General features: G+C 42.3%; 1 protein-coding gene across 1 annotated transcript in view; it reads left to right on the forward strand.

Moving 5' to 3' along the window:
- Nucleotides 1-15,047, forward strand: part of LOC120930602 (extracellular calcium-sensing receptor-like) — a 31,994-nt gene extending 16,947 nt beyond the window's left edge. Inside the window, exons 4-7 of the mRNA XM_040341777.1 lie at nt 3,834-4,652; nt 9,668-9,895; nt 12,438-12,561; nt 14,046-15,047. Of these exons, the coding sequence (XP_040197711.1) occupies nt 3,834-4,652; nt 9,668-9,895; nt 12,438-12,561; nt 14,046-14,953 (2,079 nt within the window). The 3' untranslated portion in view covers nt 14,954-15,047. The remainder of the gene's footprint in view (nt 1-3,833; nt 4,653-9,667; nt 9,896-12,437; nt 12,562-14,045) is intronic.
- The last annotated feature ends 2,971 nt before the right edge of the window (nt 15,048-18,018 follow it).

Below are 18,018 nucleotides of genomic sequence, written 5' to 3' on the forward strand. Positions count from 1 at the left end.
TATGATCGATCCGAGAGTGGGAATGATGAGGATGAGAATAGTGAGTATAGTCCCTACCCAGGGGGTGGAGTTCCCGCCAGATATCTACCAAATCGAAATTTTGCAGGGCCCGCGAGAATTTCTTTGCAGCAGGGGAGGGGGGTTTATGCTCCGCTGGGTACTTATCAAGAGAGGGGTTCAGCGTAACATTAGAGTCACCTGCCAGTAAAAGGGTACCTTTCTGGTGGACCTGCAACAAGGAGCAAACGTGGGTCAGGAAAGGTCCTGGATTGTCATTCGGAGCGTAATAAGTCATGATAGTCACCTCGTTGTCCTGAACGGAACCTTGTAAGAGAAGGTATCTACCATCCGGATCTGCTAATTGTTTACTGCAAATAAATGGGACCGATTTGCGTATGGCAATGAGAACCCCTTTCTGCTTAGTGGGGCCGTTGGCTAAGTAAACTTGGGGGTAATCTGCAGCAAAATATTTGGGACAGGAAGAGGAGGAAAAATGAGTCTCTTGCAAACATGCTATGTAAATTTTTTGCTGTTTAAGATATTTGAAGACCTTGACACGTTTTTGGGGGGAATTCATACCCTGAACATTCAGGGATAACCAATGAAGGGTCATTGGGGCAGAAGGGTTGGACTATAATATCTGCTGTCCACACACCCCGGGGACCAGAAAGGGGGGGAAAGAAGAAGAGAAAAAAAAGAAAAAAGAAAAGAAAAAGGGAGACAGTAAGAAAAGAACATAGATCATAAAGTTACAAAATAGAGCTCGGAATAGAGCAACTAATGGAAATGTAAATGATTCCTGACGTGGGCAATAAGGCCCACGATGGGGTGGGACCATGGCCAAGACAGCCGTCTTAGCCAGGTGCCTACACATAGGGGGAGCAGTGGTCCGTCGGAACCACCAGCCTACTAAAGTGCAAACATTTCAAATAGCATTAGCACAGATTCTGAACAATAAACATTAGTCAAAAACACAATGGGCCATATTCTCTCTAAATATCCGCCTGCTTCGCTTAGGGCACTTACACTCCGCTGTCCCAACTTACTGGAGCAGGTGTTGTATTCCCCAACCACTTGCTCCATAAGTTGGGACAGCGGAGTGTAAGTGTCCCGGCGTAGCCTGGTGGATCTCCAAGGGGGCGGCTTCTATTCAAATGAAGCGCGCCCCCGATGCGAAAGAACTGGGCATGCGCCGGGCTGGAAAAAGCCCAGTGCGCATGCTCCAGTTCTCGGCGGAAAACGTCAATGACGCCGACGTGTGCGTCATTGACGTAAAGTCGTATTCAAGAACGACTTAGTAAAACGACGTATCCGACGAAAAAACACGACGGGGACCCGACGCCATCCGTAACATGGCCTACGCGAGACTTGCGGAAACTTACCCCTCATATAGCAGGGGTAAGTTTCCGCTTACGCAAACGACGTTAGCGACGGTTACGCGACGCGAACTCGTTCGTGAATCGGCGTAGAAGGATCATTTGCGTATGCAAATGACTCCTTCATGTAAATGCCATCTAGCGGCGGCCGGCGTCATTGCATTTAAGATCCGCCAGTGTAAGTGACTTACAGATGGCGGATCTTAAGTGTATCTATGCAAAAATGATTCTGAGAATCAGGAGCATAGATACACGGGTCAAAAAAGGGATTTACGATGGAGTATCCTGAGTTACTCCATCGTAACTTTACTCAGAATATGGCCCAATATAACCAAATAGGTCAAAAGTAATAACAATAAGGCAACTTGAAGATACAAGCAGAACACAAGGGTTTAAGGTACATAGGTCCCCCGAGCTCCCAGAGGTAGCAGCAATAAGGCTTGGGAAGGTCGACGGACACCACAATGTTTATTTCAACATCAAGCAAACCAATCAACTGCTTTTAATAGGAACTATGTACCAGTCACTTAATAACTATACCCGATTATTACTCACATACTAGCACATGCTATCAGTAGGGATGAGCCAAACTGCCCTGGGTTGGGTTCTAGCAGGGTTCGGCAGACTTCAAAGACGTTTTGATGCCCAAATCAATCCCTACTGAAATTAATGGAAGCCAAATCCGTCAAATTAAAATGCCCATTTTCGAAGATAATGGGCAAGGGGGTGTCAAAAAATAGCATGGTGGGGTGGGCACTGTCCTGAGTACATGTACCAATGCAACAATTTTTTTAGTCCTTGAAACAATAAAAATACCATATTCCTTCAAGTAGGAATTAGGACACCTGGGGTGGGGGCTAATCCTGACAGCGAAGGGTTCTATTCTGTAATGTATAGAAAGTTCTGCAACAGCACTGACATTTACAAAGGAATAACATTTGCCAGATTGCCAGCTTCTTCCAAAAAAAAAGCACACAGACTCCCCCAAGTATCTGTTATGTATTTTGGGGAACATTTGAAGGAGTGTTTTGCTTTTTTTTTTGTAAATGTCACATCTGGGTAGCGCATTCTAAACAAAAATGAACAAAAGTTTGCATATAGTCTCCCCCAAAAGACTCAAACATTCTGGTATGACTTTTAAGAGGGTACCTCATGAAAAAAAAGTGTGATGACCCCCAGGAAATCCATATCAAATCCTTAATCCAAGCATGTCACCTGGCTGGACAGGATAGGGGAGATAAGTGGGCACCCCTCTGAACCATACCAGGCCACATGCCCTCATCATCATGGTATGCCTGGTAAAGTACCTTGCCCACATGTGAATGAGGACATGGGCCTCTTCCCCACAACCCTGGTCAGGGATTGCAGGGATCTGATGGCAGGGGGATTATCGGAATATGGAACATATTCAATATTTTGTAGAAGGGGGGCTCAGATACCCCCACCCACCTAATGAATAAATATGGGGTACATAGTACCCCTATTCATTTACAAAAAAATATGTAACCAAAAAAAAAGAACTTAGAAAAATAAAAATCCCCCAAAAATGTCCCTCATTGTAAATCGATCATCAATCACAATGCCCGCTTCTTAGAGACTCGCCGAAAGAAAAAAAGAAACTCGGCAGACACGACCGTTCCCAATGTTACACATAGACGAATGACATCTCTCTGAGCAGTCTTTAGCAATGTAAGGGAAAAAACAAGGATAGTGGTTACATACTGTAAATGTTATTGCCCAAATAGGGGCATTTGACCCTATTTAGGCACTGATGTGACCCCTCTGAGTTTTCCCATTTGCACCCAATGCTTACTTAACAACCAGCCGGAAGCTGTCACGTTCTTCCTTGCCGAACACCCCAAACATTTAGAGTTGGGATAAATGTCCAAACAGCCGGGTTCGATCCAAACTTACATTCGGACTAAACGTTAAGCTCATTCCTTGCTAGTAGTAGTAGAGTTTTCTAAAGCCTGGGAAAGGTATCGAAGGCATCCCAAAAGCTTGCATCTTTAGCAACTCAGGTTAGCCAGTAAAAGGGTATCACCTAAACGCCAAATTTTTAATAGCACATTCTAAAACTTTTCTTAGTCAAAAGGTCCAGAAGGGCATCTGACTAACCAAAACCCTCAGAGAATGTGGGACAGGTAACATTAAACCATTTACGAGGTAAACCCGGTAAACACAGAAGCTAGTTGGGAAGGCAGAAAACATTGTTTGAGCTTTCAGCTCAGTGTAGATGAAGGTACTATGCCAAGCTTCCAAAAGAAAAGGTTCCATTTACTTTTTAATTAAGGGCTTCCAGAGTTATGTAAGTTAGTAAAGTAAGCATTATTTGATTGCCAACCGAAGATCACAATGTCTCGGTATATGGTATACTTGATGTTACTTAGTTGAAATATTAATGCAAACTAAAGCACATAAAGAAGGAATTCACTTCTCTTAACTTTTCTTGAACAGGTCAGTTATTATGCCACAAGCTCCCTCTTAAGTGACCGCAAAAAATTTCCTTCCTTTTTTCGAACTGTTCCAAGTGATGCATTTCAATCCAAGGGCCTGGCTAAGCTAGTTTTGCATTTTCATTGGATATGGATTGGTCTTCTGGCTGTGGACAATGACTACGGACAACAAGGAATTCAGCTGGTTAAACAGGAGATCACCAAGGCTGGAGCCTGTGTGGCCTTCACGGAGAATATTTTGACCGGCAAGCAAGATCGCAATGCTCCACACATTGTCAAAGTCATAAAGCAGTCAGTGGCCAGAATTATTGTTGTGTTTGCTCCTGGTCTTGATTTGCTGGCAATTCTTGATGAAATGACAAAGCAAAACATCACTGGAAAAGCATTTGTTGCCAGCGAAGGGTGGTCCACAACTACTTTACAGTATATGGGAGCCTTTGCTCATCTCCTTGTTGGAACGGTTGGTTTTGCTTTTTTTAGTGAGGGGATTCCAGGGTTTCGTGAATATCTTTACAAGATCCATCCTAACATGACTTTTGGAGGAAACCTGGTGAAGTCATATTGGGAGGAAGCATTCAGCTGTAAGTTTCCGAATAGTAAGAATTTGTTAATCCAAGAAAAAGTTTGCACTGGAGAAGAGAGTCTAGACAGCATCAAGAACAGCTACAACGATGTCTCCAATTTACGGGTGGCCTACAATATCTACACTGCAGTTCATGTTGTGGCCAAAGCTTTGAAGGATCTCCAAAACTGCCACAAAGCAGGAGGTCCATTTTCTCATGGCAGTTGTGCAAATATGTACAGTTTCACCTCCTGGCAGGTAATCTCATATTAGTACTCTAAAGCCTCGTACACACGATAGGTTAACCAGAGGACAACGGTCTGAAGGACCGTTGTCATAGGTTAACCGATGAAGCTGACTGATGGTCCGTCACGCCTACACACTATAGGTTAAATAACCGATCGTGTCAGAACGCGGTGACGTAAAACACAACGACGTGCTGAAAAAAACAACGTTCAATGCTTCCAAGCATGCGTCGACTTGATTCTGAGCATGCGTGGATTTTTAACCGATGGTCGCGCCTACTAACGATCAGTTTTGACCTATTGGTTAGGAATCCATAGGTTAATTTTAAAGCAAGTTGGCTTTTTTTTAACCTATGGTTAAATAACCTATGGGGCCCACACACGATCTGTTTTGACCGATGAAAACGGTCCCTAAGACCGTTGTCCTCTGGTTAACCTATCGTGTGTACGAGGCCTTATATATACACCAATGGTCAAAAGCATGTGGTCAACTGAATATTAACTTGTATGAGCTTGCTGAACAATCCAAAACTTTTTTGAGAGGACTTTCTACAAAATGTTGTAGTGTGTCTGTGGGAACTGTGCAAATTCAGTCAGAAGAGTATTTGTAAGGTCAGGTACTGATGTGGGGCGCAAATAACTGTCTCATTGGCATTCAATTCACCCCAAAGGTGTTTAGTAGGGTTGAGGTTGGGACTCTGTAGAGACCACTTTAGTAGTCCACACCAAACTCATCAAACTATGTCTTTATTGAGCAAGCAGGGGAGTACATTCATGCTGGAACAGAAAAGAACCTTCCCAAACCTCTAACCACAAGGTTAAAGCGCATAATTGCCTTAAATACAATAATAGTACCCTTATCTGGACACACCTGACCTGAATAATTTTGATGGGCGTCCACATGCTTTTGGACATACATTAATGGCCATTTAGAGCAGATAGATAAAAATTGATTTTTCTGATTTAGTACATTTGGATATTCTGGATAGGAAGTATACTGAATGATGTTCTTGGGTTGATGTCCTTTTGTGCCCTCCTACACTTTTATTTATGTCTCTTTCCCATTTAGATGGACTCTGCCTCTCTACATATCCTGGTGACCATTGTCACCAAGACATAAAGCCAAATTTCTAGAGTGAACAGGGCATGGACAAAATAACCCAAAAAACTGAAAACGCTCAAAAATGTTTTAGCTATACATATACTTTAACCACTTGCCGACCAGCGCACGCCTATTTACGTCGACAGAATGGCACGGCTGGGCAAATGGGCGTACAGGTATGTCCCCTTTAATTTGCTGCCATATGGTCGCGCGTGCGCTGCCGGAGGCGCGCTCGCGACCCTATCGAGAGCTCCGTGCCCGCGGGACCCGCAGACTCGATGTCCGCCGGTGTCCCGCGATCGGGTCACAGAGCTGAAGAACGGGGAGATGTCAGTGTAAACACAACATCTCCCGTTCTTCCTAGTGACATGTCACTGATCGTCTGTTCGCTGTCATCAGAAACAGCGATCAGTGACGTGTCATTCGTAGCCACTCTCCTTAACAGTTAGAATCACTCCCTAGGACACACTTAACCCCTTTAAGTAATCAGTAATCAGTGCATTTTTATAACACTGATCTCTGTAAAAATGACAATGGTCCCAAAATGGTGTCAAAAGTGTCCGATGTGTCCGCCATAATGTCGTAGTCATGATAAAAACCGCTGATCACCACCATTACTAGTAAAAAAATATATATTAATAAAAATGCCATAAAACTATCCCCTATTTTGTAGACACTATGGGGCAAATCCTCAAAAAACCTGCCTAACTTAACTTTTAGCAGTTAAGTTACACTGGCGGAAAATTTCTACCTAAGTGCCCGATCCACAAAGCACTTACCTAGAAATTTTCGGCTGTGTAACTTAAGTGCCTCCGTCGCAAGGCGGTCTTCTCATCCAGGGGGCGATGACAATTTAAATGACGCCAGGCTTTGTGGATTGCGACGGGACAATAAAGTTGCGTCGGGTAAAAAAAAAGTTACGCCCCGGGAAAAAAAATTCAAAATTTAAAAAAAATTGCGGCGATCGAAAAAAAGGTCTGTTTTTACAAGGTGTTACTAGTTTACACTTTGTAAAAGCAGCCCTAATTTTACGATTGCAACGTAAGTATTTACGGAGATTTCACGAAGCTAAACCGCTTCGTGGATCTCCGTAAGTGCTCATTTGCATACGCGAAGCGGCATTTCGACTCGAAATGCCCCCAGCGGCGGATGCGGTACTGCATCCTAAGATCCGACAGTGTAAGTCTCTTACACATGTCGGATCTTCTGCCTATCTTTGGAAAAATCCTTTTGAGGATCAGATCCAAAGATAGGCACAGGGATACGCAGGCTGAACAGCAGTTCCGCCTGCGTATCTCTTTTGAGGATTTGGCCCTATAACTTTTGCGCAAACCAATCAATAAGCGCTTATTGCGATTTTTTTTAACAAAAATATGAAGAAGAATACGTATTGGCCTAAACTGAGGAAAAAAATCTTTTTTTTATATATTTTTTGGGCATCTTTATGATAGCAAAAAGTAAAAAATTTAGTTTTTTTTCCAAATTGTCGCTCTATTTTTGTTTATAGCGCAAAAAATAAAAACCGCATAGGTGATCGAATACCACCAAAAGAAAGCTCTATTTGTGGGAAAAAAAGGACGTCAATTTTGTTTGGGAGCCATGTCGCACAACCATGCAATTGTCAGTTAAAGCGACGCAGTGCCAAATCGCAAAGAGTGGCCTGGTCTTTGGTCAGCCAAATGGTCTGGGGCTTAAGTGGTTAAAAGAAAACTTTTGCACAATTTGCTGCACAAAGCTTTTTTTGTCATTTACTGTTATTAATGATCTTTCCATTTCAATACAGAGCCACTGTCAATTTAGAAATGTTTTGAATAATGTAAACATGGGAACGTGAAAATAATTTATTGCATACCCTATTGGTTTACAGAATGCACCCTACCTCCCCTCCCCCAATCATCTTCCCTGCAATAGGGGATTCATTGCTGGTGAGATCCTCTGTAAGGCACATCCACTTGTCAAGGGATGCACAAACCTCAGCTTTGCTCTCTAGTACAATGAGATAGGCAATGTCATGTACCAGCAAGAGTTCAAGATCATTCATGGAGGCTGACATGACCTTCCTGACAGATGAATATAACGAAGGATGATCCTGCTGTTGAGTCAGAAGAACTCTTGAAATTTTATTCAGCTCTTAGGGAACCCCTGCCAAAATGTATTTACTGAAGGTCAGTGGGAATAACGCCCTTTACATTGTTAATCAGTGGAAAGAATGTCCCCTTACAGTGGTGGCCAGAATGCCATCCTTGCAGACAGCTAAAAAGATCATCGGTGTCATGCATCTGGTTCTGCCAAATGGCATTGGATACAGAACTATTTGGGAACCATCAGATAGGAGGTCAATCTGCTACAGCCCAATAAACCTCAAGCAGCCTCTGGAGGAATCCTGGGGTCTCACAGAACACTAGTTGAGAATGGCTTAACTAGATTGAAAAAGGTCATTGCGAAACAATCAGTCAATTATTCATAGCAGAGAAAGTATATAGTTTACCCCCTCGGGGGTCGAATGATGATTTGCCAGGGGTCACCGAATCCTGGGCTGTTCCTGACGCCTGCACCACTCTCCCAGCCTTTTTGCGGCTGCCCAGCTGGGCTGTTCCTGGAGCCTGAGGCTGCCCAGCTGGGCTGTTTCTGGAGCATGTGGCTGACCATTCAGCCTTTTTACAGCCACCCATTCAGTTCATGGCATGGGGGCAGAGACTAGAGGTCAGCTGACTGGTGAGGAATGTGAAGTAGGAGGGGCTGGAGGAGACCCCATCTCCTGATTTCGGCATAGTTGTCACTGCTACGAGACACCACAAAGTCAGAGACACAGTGAGTAACACTACCTGTGATTATAGTTGCCATTAAAAGTCCCCACTACAGTTCTCAGATCAGCTGATGACCTTAATGAAGAGAACCTAAGTTGGCTGACCAGAACTCACCCCAGCACTGCCACTCATCCCAACTTCCTGACAGCACTGCCACTGATCCCATTCCCCCAAACCCCCACCAAGGAGTAAGAGAAAGAATAAAAATAGAGAATACATTGAAGGGAGAGGAAAAGAGGGGGAAGAACAAAGAAAAAGGGAGCGAAGGAATAAGAGAAAGAACAAGAAAGATGGCTAGAGACAGAGATGGGGAAAAAAAAGAAAGAAATTAGGATAGAGAGAGAAAAAACAGAAAGAAAGGAGAACAAAAAGAGAAAGAGTGGTACATAATAGAAATGTACCATAAGGGGTTTTAATACTGTACGAGTGGAAGGGACTCAGGGAGCGCTAAAATTACTTGTCTTGCCTTGGGTGCTGACAACCCACACTACGAAAATAATTTTACTGTTAGGGGTCCCCACAACTTGGGAAATGTTATCAAAGGGTCACGACACTAGAAAGGTTGAGAACCACTGCTCTAGAGGGATTGAACTGGATTTACACTTTAAAGGCCAAGGGGCAAAACATTATATTTTAGCTCTAATCTTGCTGATTAGTTTTACCTAGTTATAATAAGGGAAATAATGGTACAGTCAGGGCTTTTTCAACAATAAGTGCTGGAACTTGACCCCCCCCCCCAAAAAAAACCCTCCCCCTACACACACCCTCCAAATCACATCAAATAGTGGGTGCGGTCAGTCAAATTTCACGAACAGTAGGAGGGTCTTAAAGGGGCAACTTGCATTACATACAGAGTGCAGAGTTCAGGGGGGTTACACACAGAGTGCAGAGTTGTCACTTGTAACCGGACTTCTGTGTTTACAAGTGATTGTGGTGAGCAATCCCCCCCCAAGGGTCTGAGCCAGAGGTGGTGGAACTGAGTTCCACCAAGTTCCCCCTGAAAAAAATCCCTGGGTACAGTGGTGTGTGTATGGCATGGTGTGGAAAAAATAATTGTGTTTTAAAAGCTACATCATTGTAAGCATACAAATTACATTCTCCCTTTTCTTCATTGCACAGTTGCTGTATTATATGAAGAGGGTGAGGGTCACTTTGAGCAGTGGGAGAGAGCTTTACTTTGATGAGAATGGAGACCCGCCAGCCATCTATGACATTGTAAACTGGCAGATGACCCCAGAAGGAACTATAAGACAGGTCAAGGTTGGAAGTTATGACACCACAGCTGCTTCTGGTCAGGTCTTTACCATCAACTCCAGCCTTTTGTTGTGGGCCACAGAAGACCAAGAGGTAAGTAAGGTCAAAGTGAATATCAAGCACATACAGTACAAGGCCAAAAACTTCAATTCGTTATTTTGGAAAGAGAGAACATATATTTGTATTTCTGTCTGAGTTGCCATCACTTCCTGACAGGTAAAACACTGAGCAGGACAGGAACAGTGTTGCCAATCTATCAGATTGAAATTTAATGACACAAGAACTAGAATTTACTGGCACAGCCGGGTTTTTACTGGCCTTTCCAAAAGGCGTAAAATTGCAGTTTTAACCACTTAACCCCCGGACCATATTGCTGGTCAAAGACCAGAGCACTTTTTGCTATTCGGCACTGTGTCGCTTTAATAGACAATTGCGCGGTCGTGCGATGTTGCTCCCAAACAAAATTGCCGTCCTTTTCCCCCCCATAAATAGAGCTTTCTTTTGTTGGTATTTGATCACCTCTGCGGTTTTTAGTTTTTGTGCTATAAACAAAAATAGAGTGACAATTTTGAAAAAAAATAATATTTTTTACTTTTTGCTGTAATAAATATCCCCAAAAAATATATATTTTTTCCCTCAGTTTAGGCCTATATGTATTCTTCTACATATTTTTCATTAAAAAAAATCGCAATAAGCGTTTATTGATTGGTTTGCGCAAAAGTTATAGCGTTTACAAAATAGGGGATAGTTTTATGGCATTTTTATTAATATTTTTTTTTTACTAGTAATGGCGGCGATCAGCGATTTTTATCGGTACTGAAACATTATGGCGGACACTTTGGACAATTTTGACACATTTTTGGGACCATTGGCATTTTTATAGCGATCAGTGCTATAAAAATGCATTGATTACTATAAAACTGCCACTGGCAGGGAAGGGGTTAACACTAGGGGGCGGGGAAGGGGTTAAGTATGTTCCCTGGGTGTGTTCTAAATGTAGGGGGGTGGCCTCACTAGGGGAAATGTAATTGCCTGTGGCAGAGGCCCTGGAGCCAGATGCGTGGATTTTTAACCAAGTTGGCTTTTTTTTAACAGATGGTTATATAACCGATGGCGCCCACACACGATCGGTTTGGACCGATGAAAACGGTCCATCAGACCATTCTCATCGGTTTAACCGATCGTGTGTACGCGGCATCATAGTTAGTGGAGTCACTCTGCTACCTGGTGGTTGAGCACTACATCTTCCTAGGTCAGCTCCCTGATTACCACATTACTTTACATGGAAGGTGAATTCATTAGTCAGGTACTACATGTGTCAACTGTCTGTCTGTGCAGTGTTGAAAATGTGTGTAAATCACAAGCCTTGCTGTAAATAAGGACTTTTGCCGCGCACAAACGATCATTTTTCGGCTTGTAAAAAACAAAGTTTTCAGCCTCTAGAAAAAACAAAGTTTTTTCCAACTTCATCATTAAAACGACGTTGCCCACACACGATCGTGAAAAAAAATGCTCTAGCAAAGCGCGGTGACGTATAACACGTACGACGGCACTATAAAGGGGAAGTTCCATTCGGATGACGCCACACTTGGGGCTGCTTTAGCTGATTTTGTGTTAGTAAAAGACGATTCATGCTTTTTTGTCTGTTACAGCGTGACAAAACAGTAGTTACTCCATTACGAACGGTAGTTTTATCAGAACGAGCGCTCCCGTCTCATAACTTGCACAGGTTTCTAACGTCGTTTTAGCCCACACACGATCATTTTTTACAACACAAAAAACGACATAGTTTAAAACGTCGTTAAAAAATGCAGCATGTTCGAATTTTTTTGTTGTTGTTTTTCAGAACCCGAAAAATTATGTGAAGTCCACACATGATCATTTTAAATGAAATTTTTTAAAAACTTTGTTTTTTACATGCCGAAAAATGATCGTGTTTACGCGGCATTAGACTTTGGTAAGTAAAATTAGTATGTCCTGTATGTGTTTCATGTACGCATTCAGTTATTTACCTGGAGTTTTGCATCTTCCAAAATACCGTATTTATCGGCGTATATCGCACACTTTTTCCCCCTTAAAATCAGGGGAAAATCGTGGGTGCGCGATATACGCCGATACCCGCTTCCCACGCTGTGTTTGAACGCTGTTGCCGACATATATCGAGCGCAGTACACTCGGGTACACTAGGCCAGGCTCGGCTCCGCTCGCGGTCACACCCTGTGCCGCCTCCTAGCCTTTATGCGAGAGGAGCCGAGCATGGCCGAGCGTGCCCGAGTGTACTGCACTCGGTATATGTCGGCGGCAGCGTTCAAACACAGCACAGGAAGCGGGGATCGGCTCAGAAACAGCGCGGGAGAAGTGGGGAGGACACCACCAAGGCCGCAGACGGACGACAAGGCTGCCGATGGACGCCGGGCAAGAGACCAACGAGGGGCATTCAAACTGTAAGTATTTTATTTTTTCCCTGAAATTAGGTTGGGGGTGTGCGCTATACGGCAGTGCGCGCTTTACCCCGATAAATACGATAACCTTCAGAGTGGATAAAAATTAAACCTTTGCTTTTTCCCCTACTCTTTTTTGTATTGGGATATGAGTTATTCCAGAAACCATCATTTTATTTCTATTGATTTTTTAGGTTCCTGTGTCAGTATGCAGTGAGAGTTGTAAACCAGGATACAGAAAAGCTGTCAGAAGTGGACAGTCTGCGTGTTGCTTCCAGTGTGTCCCCTGCCCACAAGGAGAAATCTCCAACCAAACTGGTAAGCTAAAAGTGGAACTAAAGCCACAGCAGGTCTCCAGTGCATTTGCCAAAAGAAGAAAGTACGGAAGTGAGTTCCGGTGTTTCCAAGTGAAGGGTTCTGTTAATACTACAGCTTACAAAGATATTTCAGACAAGCATGTTTTCCAGCCTTGTAGTAACAGTTTGGTGAAGGCCCCTCTCTGGTTCACCAAGGATTAGTAAAATCTGGTGCCTCTCATCTTCCTCTTGACTATACCCCACAGATTCTCTATGGGGTTTAGGTCAGGCGAGTTTGCTGGCCAATCAGGCACAGTGATACCATGATCATGTGACCAGGTATTGGTACATTTGGCAGTGTGGGCAGGTGCCAAGTCCTGCTGGAAAATGAAATCAGCATCTTCATAAAGCTGGTCAGCAGAGGGAGGCATGAAGTGTTCTAGAATTTCCTGGTAGAGGGCTGCGATGACTTTGGACTTGATAAAACACAGTGGACCAACACTCAATCATCACGGACTGTGGAAAATGTTACATTTATTTTGGAAATCAAGGTCCCAGAGTCTGGAGGAAGAGTGGAGTGGCACAGAATCCAAGTTGTATGAGGTCCAGTTTGAAGTTTCCACAGTCAGTGATGATATGGGGAGCCATGTCATCTACTGGTGTTGGTCCACTGTGTTTTATCAAGTCCAAAGTCAGCGCAGCCCTCTAGCAGGAAATTCTAGATCACTTCAGGCTTCCCTTTTCTGACAAGGTTTATGGAGATGCTGATTTAATTTTCCAGCAGAACTTGGCACCTGCCCACACTGCCAAAAATACTAATACCCGGTTTAATGATCATGGTATCACTGTACTTGATTGGCAAGCCTGACCTAAACCCCATAAAGAATCTGTGGGGTATTGTCAAGAGAAAGATGAGAGACACAGGATCCAACAATACAGACGAGCTGAATGCCACTATCAAAGCACCCTTGGCTTCCATTACACCTCTGCAGTGCCACAGGCTGATCGCCTCCATGACATGCCGCATTCATGCAGTAATTCATACAAAAGGAGCCCTTACCAAGTATTAAGTGCATACTATACTGTACATGGACATACTTTTCAGTAGGCCAACATTTCTGTATTAAAATCCTTATTTTTATTGGTCTTATGTAATATTCAAATTTTCAGAATTTGGGGTTTTCACCAGCCGCAAGCCATAATCATCAAAATTAAAAAGAAAGAAATGCTTGAAATATATCACTCTGTGTGTAACGCATTTATATAAAATATATGAGTGTCACTTTTTGAATTGAATTACTGAAATAAATGAACTTTTTGATGATATTCAAATTTTATGAGATGCACCTGTATACCTGTATATACTATACTGTACATATCTTTTTTGGTTTCCCAGTCAGCACCTTTTAAAACATATCTTCTCAAACAAGTTTACAATTCCATGTGTAGCAGCTTAGGTTTTAGAACTAAATAGACATGCAGTAAGATATTTCTTATATGTTACAGATTCTCTTGATTGCCTGAAGTGTTCATGGAGTGAGTGGCCAAATCTGGAGAAATCCAAGTGCCTTAAAAAACAACTTGAGTTCCTCTCTTTCGATGACCCATTGGGGTCAACTTTGGCAGCCATATCTGTCATGTCATCCATAGCTCCTAATTTAATTATGAGACTTTTTACACATAACAGATACACTCCCATAGTAAAAGCCAACAACTTCTCCCTAAGTTGTCTTCTCCTGGTGTCGCTCTCTCTTTGTTTTCTTTGTTCTATAACTTTTATTGGGTACCCTCAACCAGAGAAATGTCTTATACGTCAAGTTGCATTTGGCTTGGTTTTTACTCTGTGCATTTCTTGTATTTTGGCCAAAACCATTATGGTGGTATTTGCTTTCATGGCAACAAGACCAGGGAGTTCTCTAAAAAAATGGACCAATCCTTGTGTATCTTATATGATTATTTTAGGAGGCTTCTTACTACAGTTTCTACTTTGTATGACATGGTTATTTATGGCTCCACCTTTTCAGCAATACAACATTCAAAGCAAACCTATGTCTATCATCATTGAGTGTAATGAGGGCTCTTATGTTGCCTTCTGGACCATGTTGGGTTACCTATTTCTCCTGGCCACCATTAGTTTTGTTGTTGCCTTCCTGGCTCGGAGACTCCCTGACAGCTTCAATGAAGCTCAATTTATTACTTTCAGCATGCTGGTCTTTCTCAGTGTATGGATATCTTATATCCCAGCATCCTATAGTGCCCAAGGAAAATACACAGTGGCCATGGAGATCTTTGCTATCTTGACTTCCAGTTGGGCTCTTATCATCTGTATGTTTCTTCCTAAATGTTTCATAATTTTGTTCAGACCTGACATTAACTCTAAAGAATATCTTATGAGAAAAGACAGAAGACAGTAGAACTGTTATGGAGTGTTCCTTTATCTGTTTATATTAATAAGTCAAGCTTCCTTACAGTAGGTCCTTGTTACCCATTTTATCAGACTGTAAAAGTGCATTGGAAAATGTATCAAGTTTAGAGCATCTTGCTCCTGCTCCAGCCACTTTATATTCTCTGATGCCCTCACTGTCCATCTGTATAACTTTGCTTTATCAACATTATTCAATAAAGATGTTTACAGAACAATATGATTGTATACCATGCAATAACCCATCACATCAAATATGATATCAGCCTACTGACATCAGTTAAGAGATATCCTGTGGGAATAATGTGATTGGGCAGCTTGGTGTGCACATTCAGAATTAGCCAGGAGCTTTAGCAAAAAATAGACTATGGTACAATGTTTTAAAATTTGACTTGTGGGCAAGGCATGATTTACATGTAATAAAGAACACCATTTTCCCCATATTCCTGTTCCCTTCATGACCAAGGACAAAACAAGTCTTTACACCAAAATCAGGTTTTGCAATTTATATTATAACTGTACAAATCATCACATATCATATCATCGCAACTACTATTAGTGAACTATCGCTTCCACTGACTAGCTAGTTTTAAGCTGCCCTAATGGTTTGCAGTTTTATCTTATTGATTCAGTCAATAAACAGCTTGTATTTTTCTGCTGTCATCAGTAAGTAACACAACACAATGTTTTTCTTTCTTTTCTTTATAAGGCTTCATGTACACGGGACGTTGTTCAACCTCTCCTAATCTATTTAACTTGACAGCTAGAAACCAGCATCTAAAAATGGCCATTTAGCCGTGTTTACATGCCGAATTTAGCTGCGTTTGCGTCTAGAAATGCCTAAATGTGGAAAACGCAAGTTACCGCAGCTCCTAAACGCATTCTTTTGGGTTCCAGGAAAAGCCTCTAAACTCAACTGCCTAGAAAGGACTGTAGACGACCCTGTGTACATTTACTGATAAGATAACAAAGATAACACAGAGGAGAGTTCAGGAGCGATTGAAAAAAAAATGTCAAACTGCTCCGTTTACCCGCAGCAGTGTACATGAGGCCTAAATGTAAAATAAATAGTACCTCAAAAGGTCGAAAATTTTAAATATTGGAAAAATTTTTGTTAACATGTAGATTCTTGATATTGTAACAATGTATTAGGCCACGTACACACGATCAGTCCATCCGATGAGAACAGTCCGAAGGACCGCTGTCATCGGTTAACCGATGAAGCTGACTGATGGTCTGATGTGCCTACACACCATAGGTTAAATAACCGATCGTGTCAGAATGCGGTGACGTAAAACACAACGACGTGCAGAAAAAAACTAAGTTCAATGCTTCCAAGCATGCGTCGACTTGATTCTGAGCATGCGTAGGTTTTTAACCGATGCTTTTGCATACTAACAATCGGTTTTGACCTATCGGTTAGGCGTCCATCGGTTACATTTTAAAGCAAGTTCTAATTTCTTTGACCGAAGGTTAACTGACCGATGGACCGATGAAAACGGTCTTTCAGTCCGTTTTCATCGGGTTTTGACCGATCGTGTGTGTACGCGGCCTTAGATCTTCCAACGCTTTGGCAACCACATGTATGGCTGTATAAGCACTGTAAGTGACACCCAAATTGTAAATATCAGTGAAGCTGTTCTAAATGGTTTCAAGAATTTCATTGCCTGTGCAATATTTAACTGACACTTGGGACATTGGTCTGATCTGGCAATGCACAGTTAAAAGTTTTCTCCCAGCAGATTTTCATCCACCTCTCTCCCTAAGGTAAGGAGGAATGAATTTTGCTAAGGAACTCCTTAAATCCCATGATTTTTTCCTTTGCGGAGGGTCAATCCAATTTTGCCAGTAACAAACTGGGCATGGGTTCTTGTAGAAAATATGGTTTCGACCTGAACGTAATTGACGTCCAGCCCTATTCACGGACGAGTTACGCAAACAACGTTAAATTTCAAAATTTCGACGCGGGAACTACGCCCATACTTAACATAGGATACGCCACCTAGGGGGCATGTTTATCTTCACGCCGCGTAACTCTTACGGAAATGGCGTATCTTTACTGCGACGGGCAAGCGTACGTTCGTGAATCGGCGTAACTACTCATTAGCATATTCTACGCTGACCTCAATGGACGCGCCACCTAGCTGCCAGCGTAAATATTGCACCCTAAGATACGACGGCGCAGGCCGTCGTATCTTATTCATGTTTAAGTGTATCTCAGTTTGAGAATACATTTAGACATACGACGGGCTTAGATTCGGAGTTACGTCGGCGTATCTACTGATACGCCGGCGTAACTCTTTGAGAATCTGCCCCATTGTGGTTTTTTTTCAAACTTGTCACTCGTCTTTTGTTTATAGCGCAAGAAATAAATACCGCAGAGGTGATCAAATACCACCAAAAGAAAGTTCTATTTGTGGGGAAAAATATTATGAAAATAAAATTTGGGTACAGTGTTGTATGACCACGCAATTTTCACTCAAAGTGTGACAGCGCTGAAAGCTGAAAAATGGATTGGGCAGGAATGGGGTTTAAGTGCCCTGTATTGAGATGTTAAAAAGTGTTCCTTTAATTTTATTGAGCAGTATATGATCAAAAGTTTAAGACCACGTGAAAAATGGCAAAAAATCATATTTTACATTGTTGGATCTTAACAAGTTTCCAAGTAGAGCTTCAACAGGCAACAAGAAAAAATGAGAGTGGGACAAAACATTTTTTGAGCATTCAATTAATTTAAAATAACGAATAAACTGAAACAGGCTGTTTTTCAGCTGATCAAAAGTTTAGGACCACACCTCCAAAAAAAAACTAAACCCCCCCCAAAACAGAAATCCAACTTCCAAACATGAACTCAGTAATGAGTAGCTCCGCCGTTATTGTTGATCACTTCAAAAATTAGTTTCGGCATGCTTGATGCACACGTTTCCATGAGGTGAGTGGGAACATTTCTACAAGTGGTGAAGACAGCCGCACAAAGGCCATCTACTGTCTGGAACTGTTGTACATTTTTGTAAACTTCCCTTGCCATCCATCCCCAAAGGTTCTCAATTGGATTTA

Source organism: Rana temporaria, chromosome 3 (genome assembly GCF_905171775.1).
Source record: "Rana temporaria chromosome 3, aRanTem1.1, whole genome shotgun sequence".
In the NCBI taxonomy this organism is placed as follows: Eukaryota; Metazoa; Chordata; class Amphibia; order Anura; family Ranidae; genus Rana; species Rana temporaria.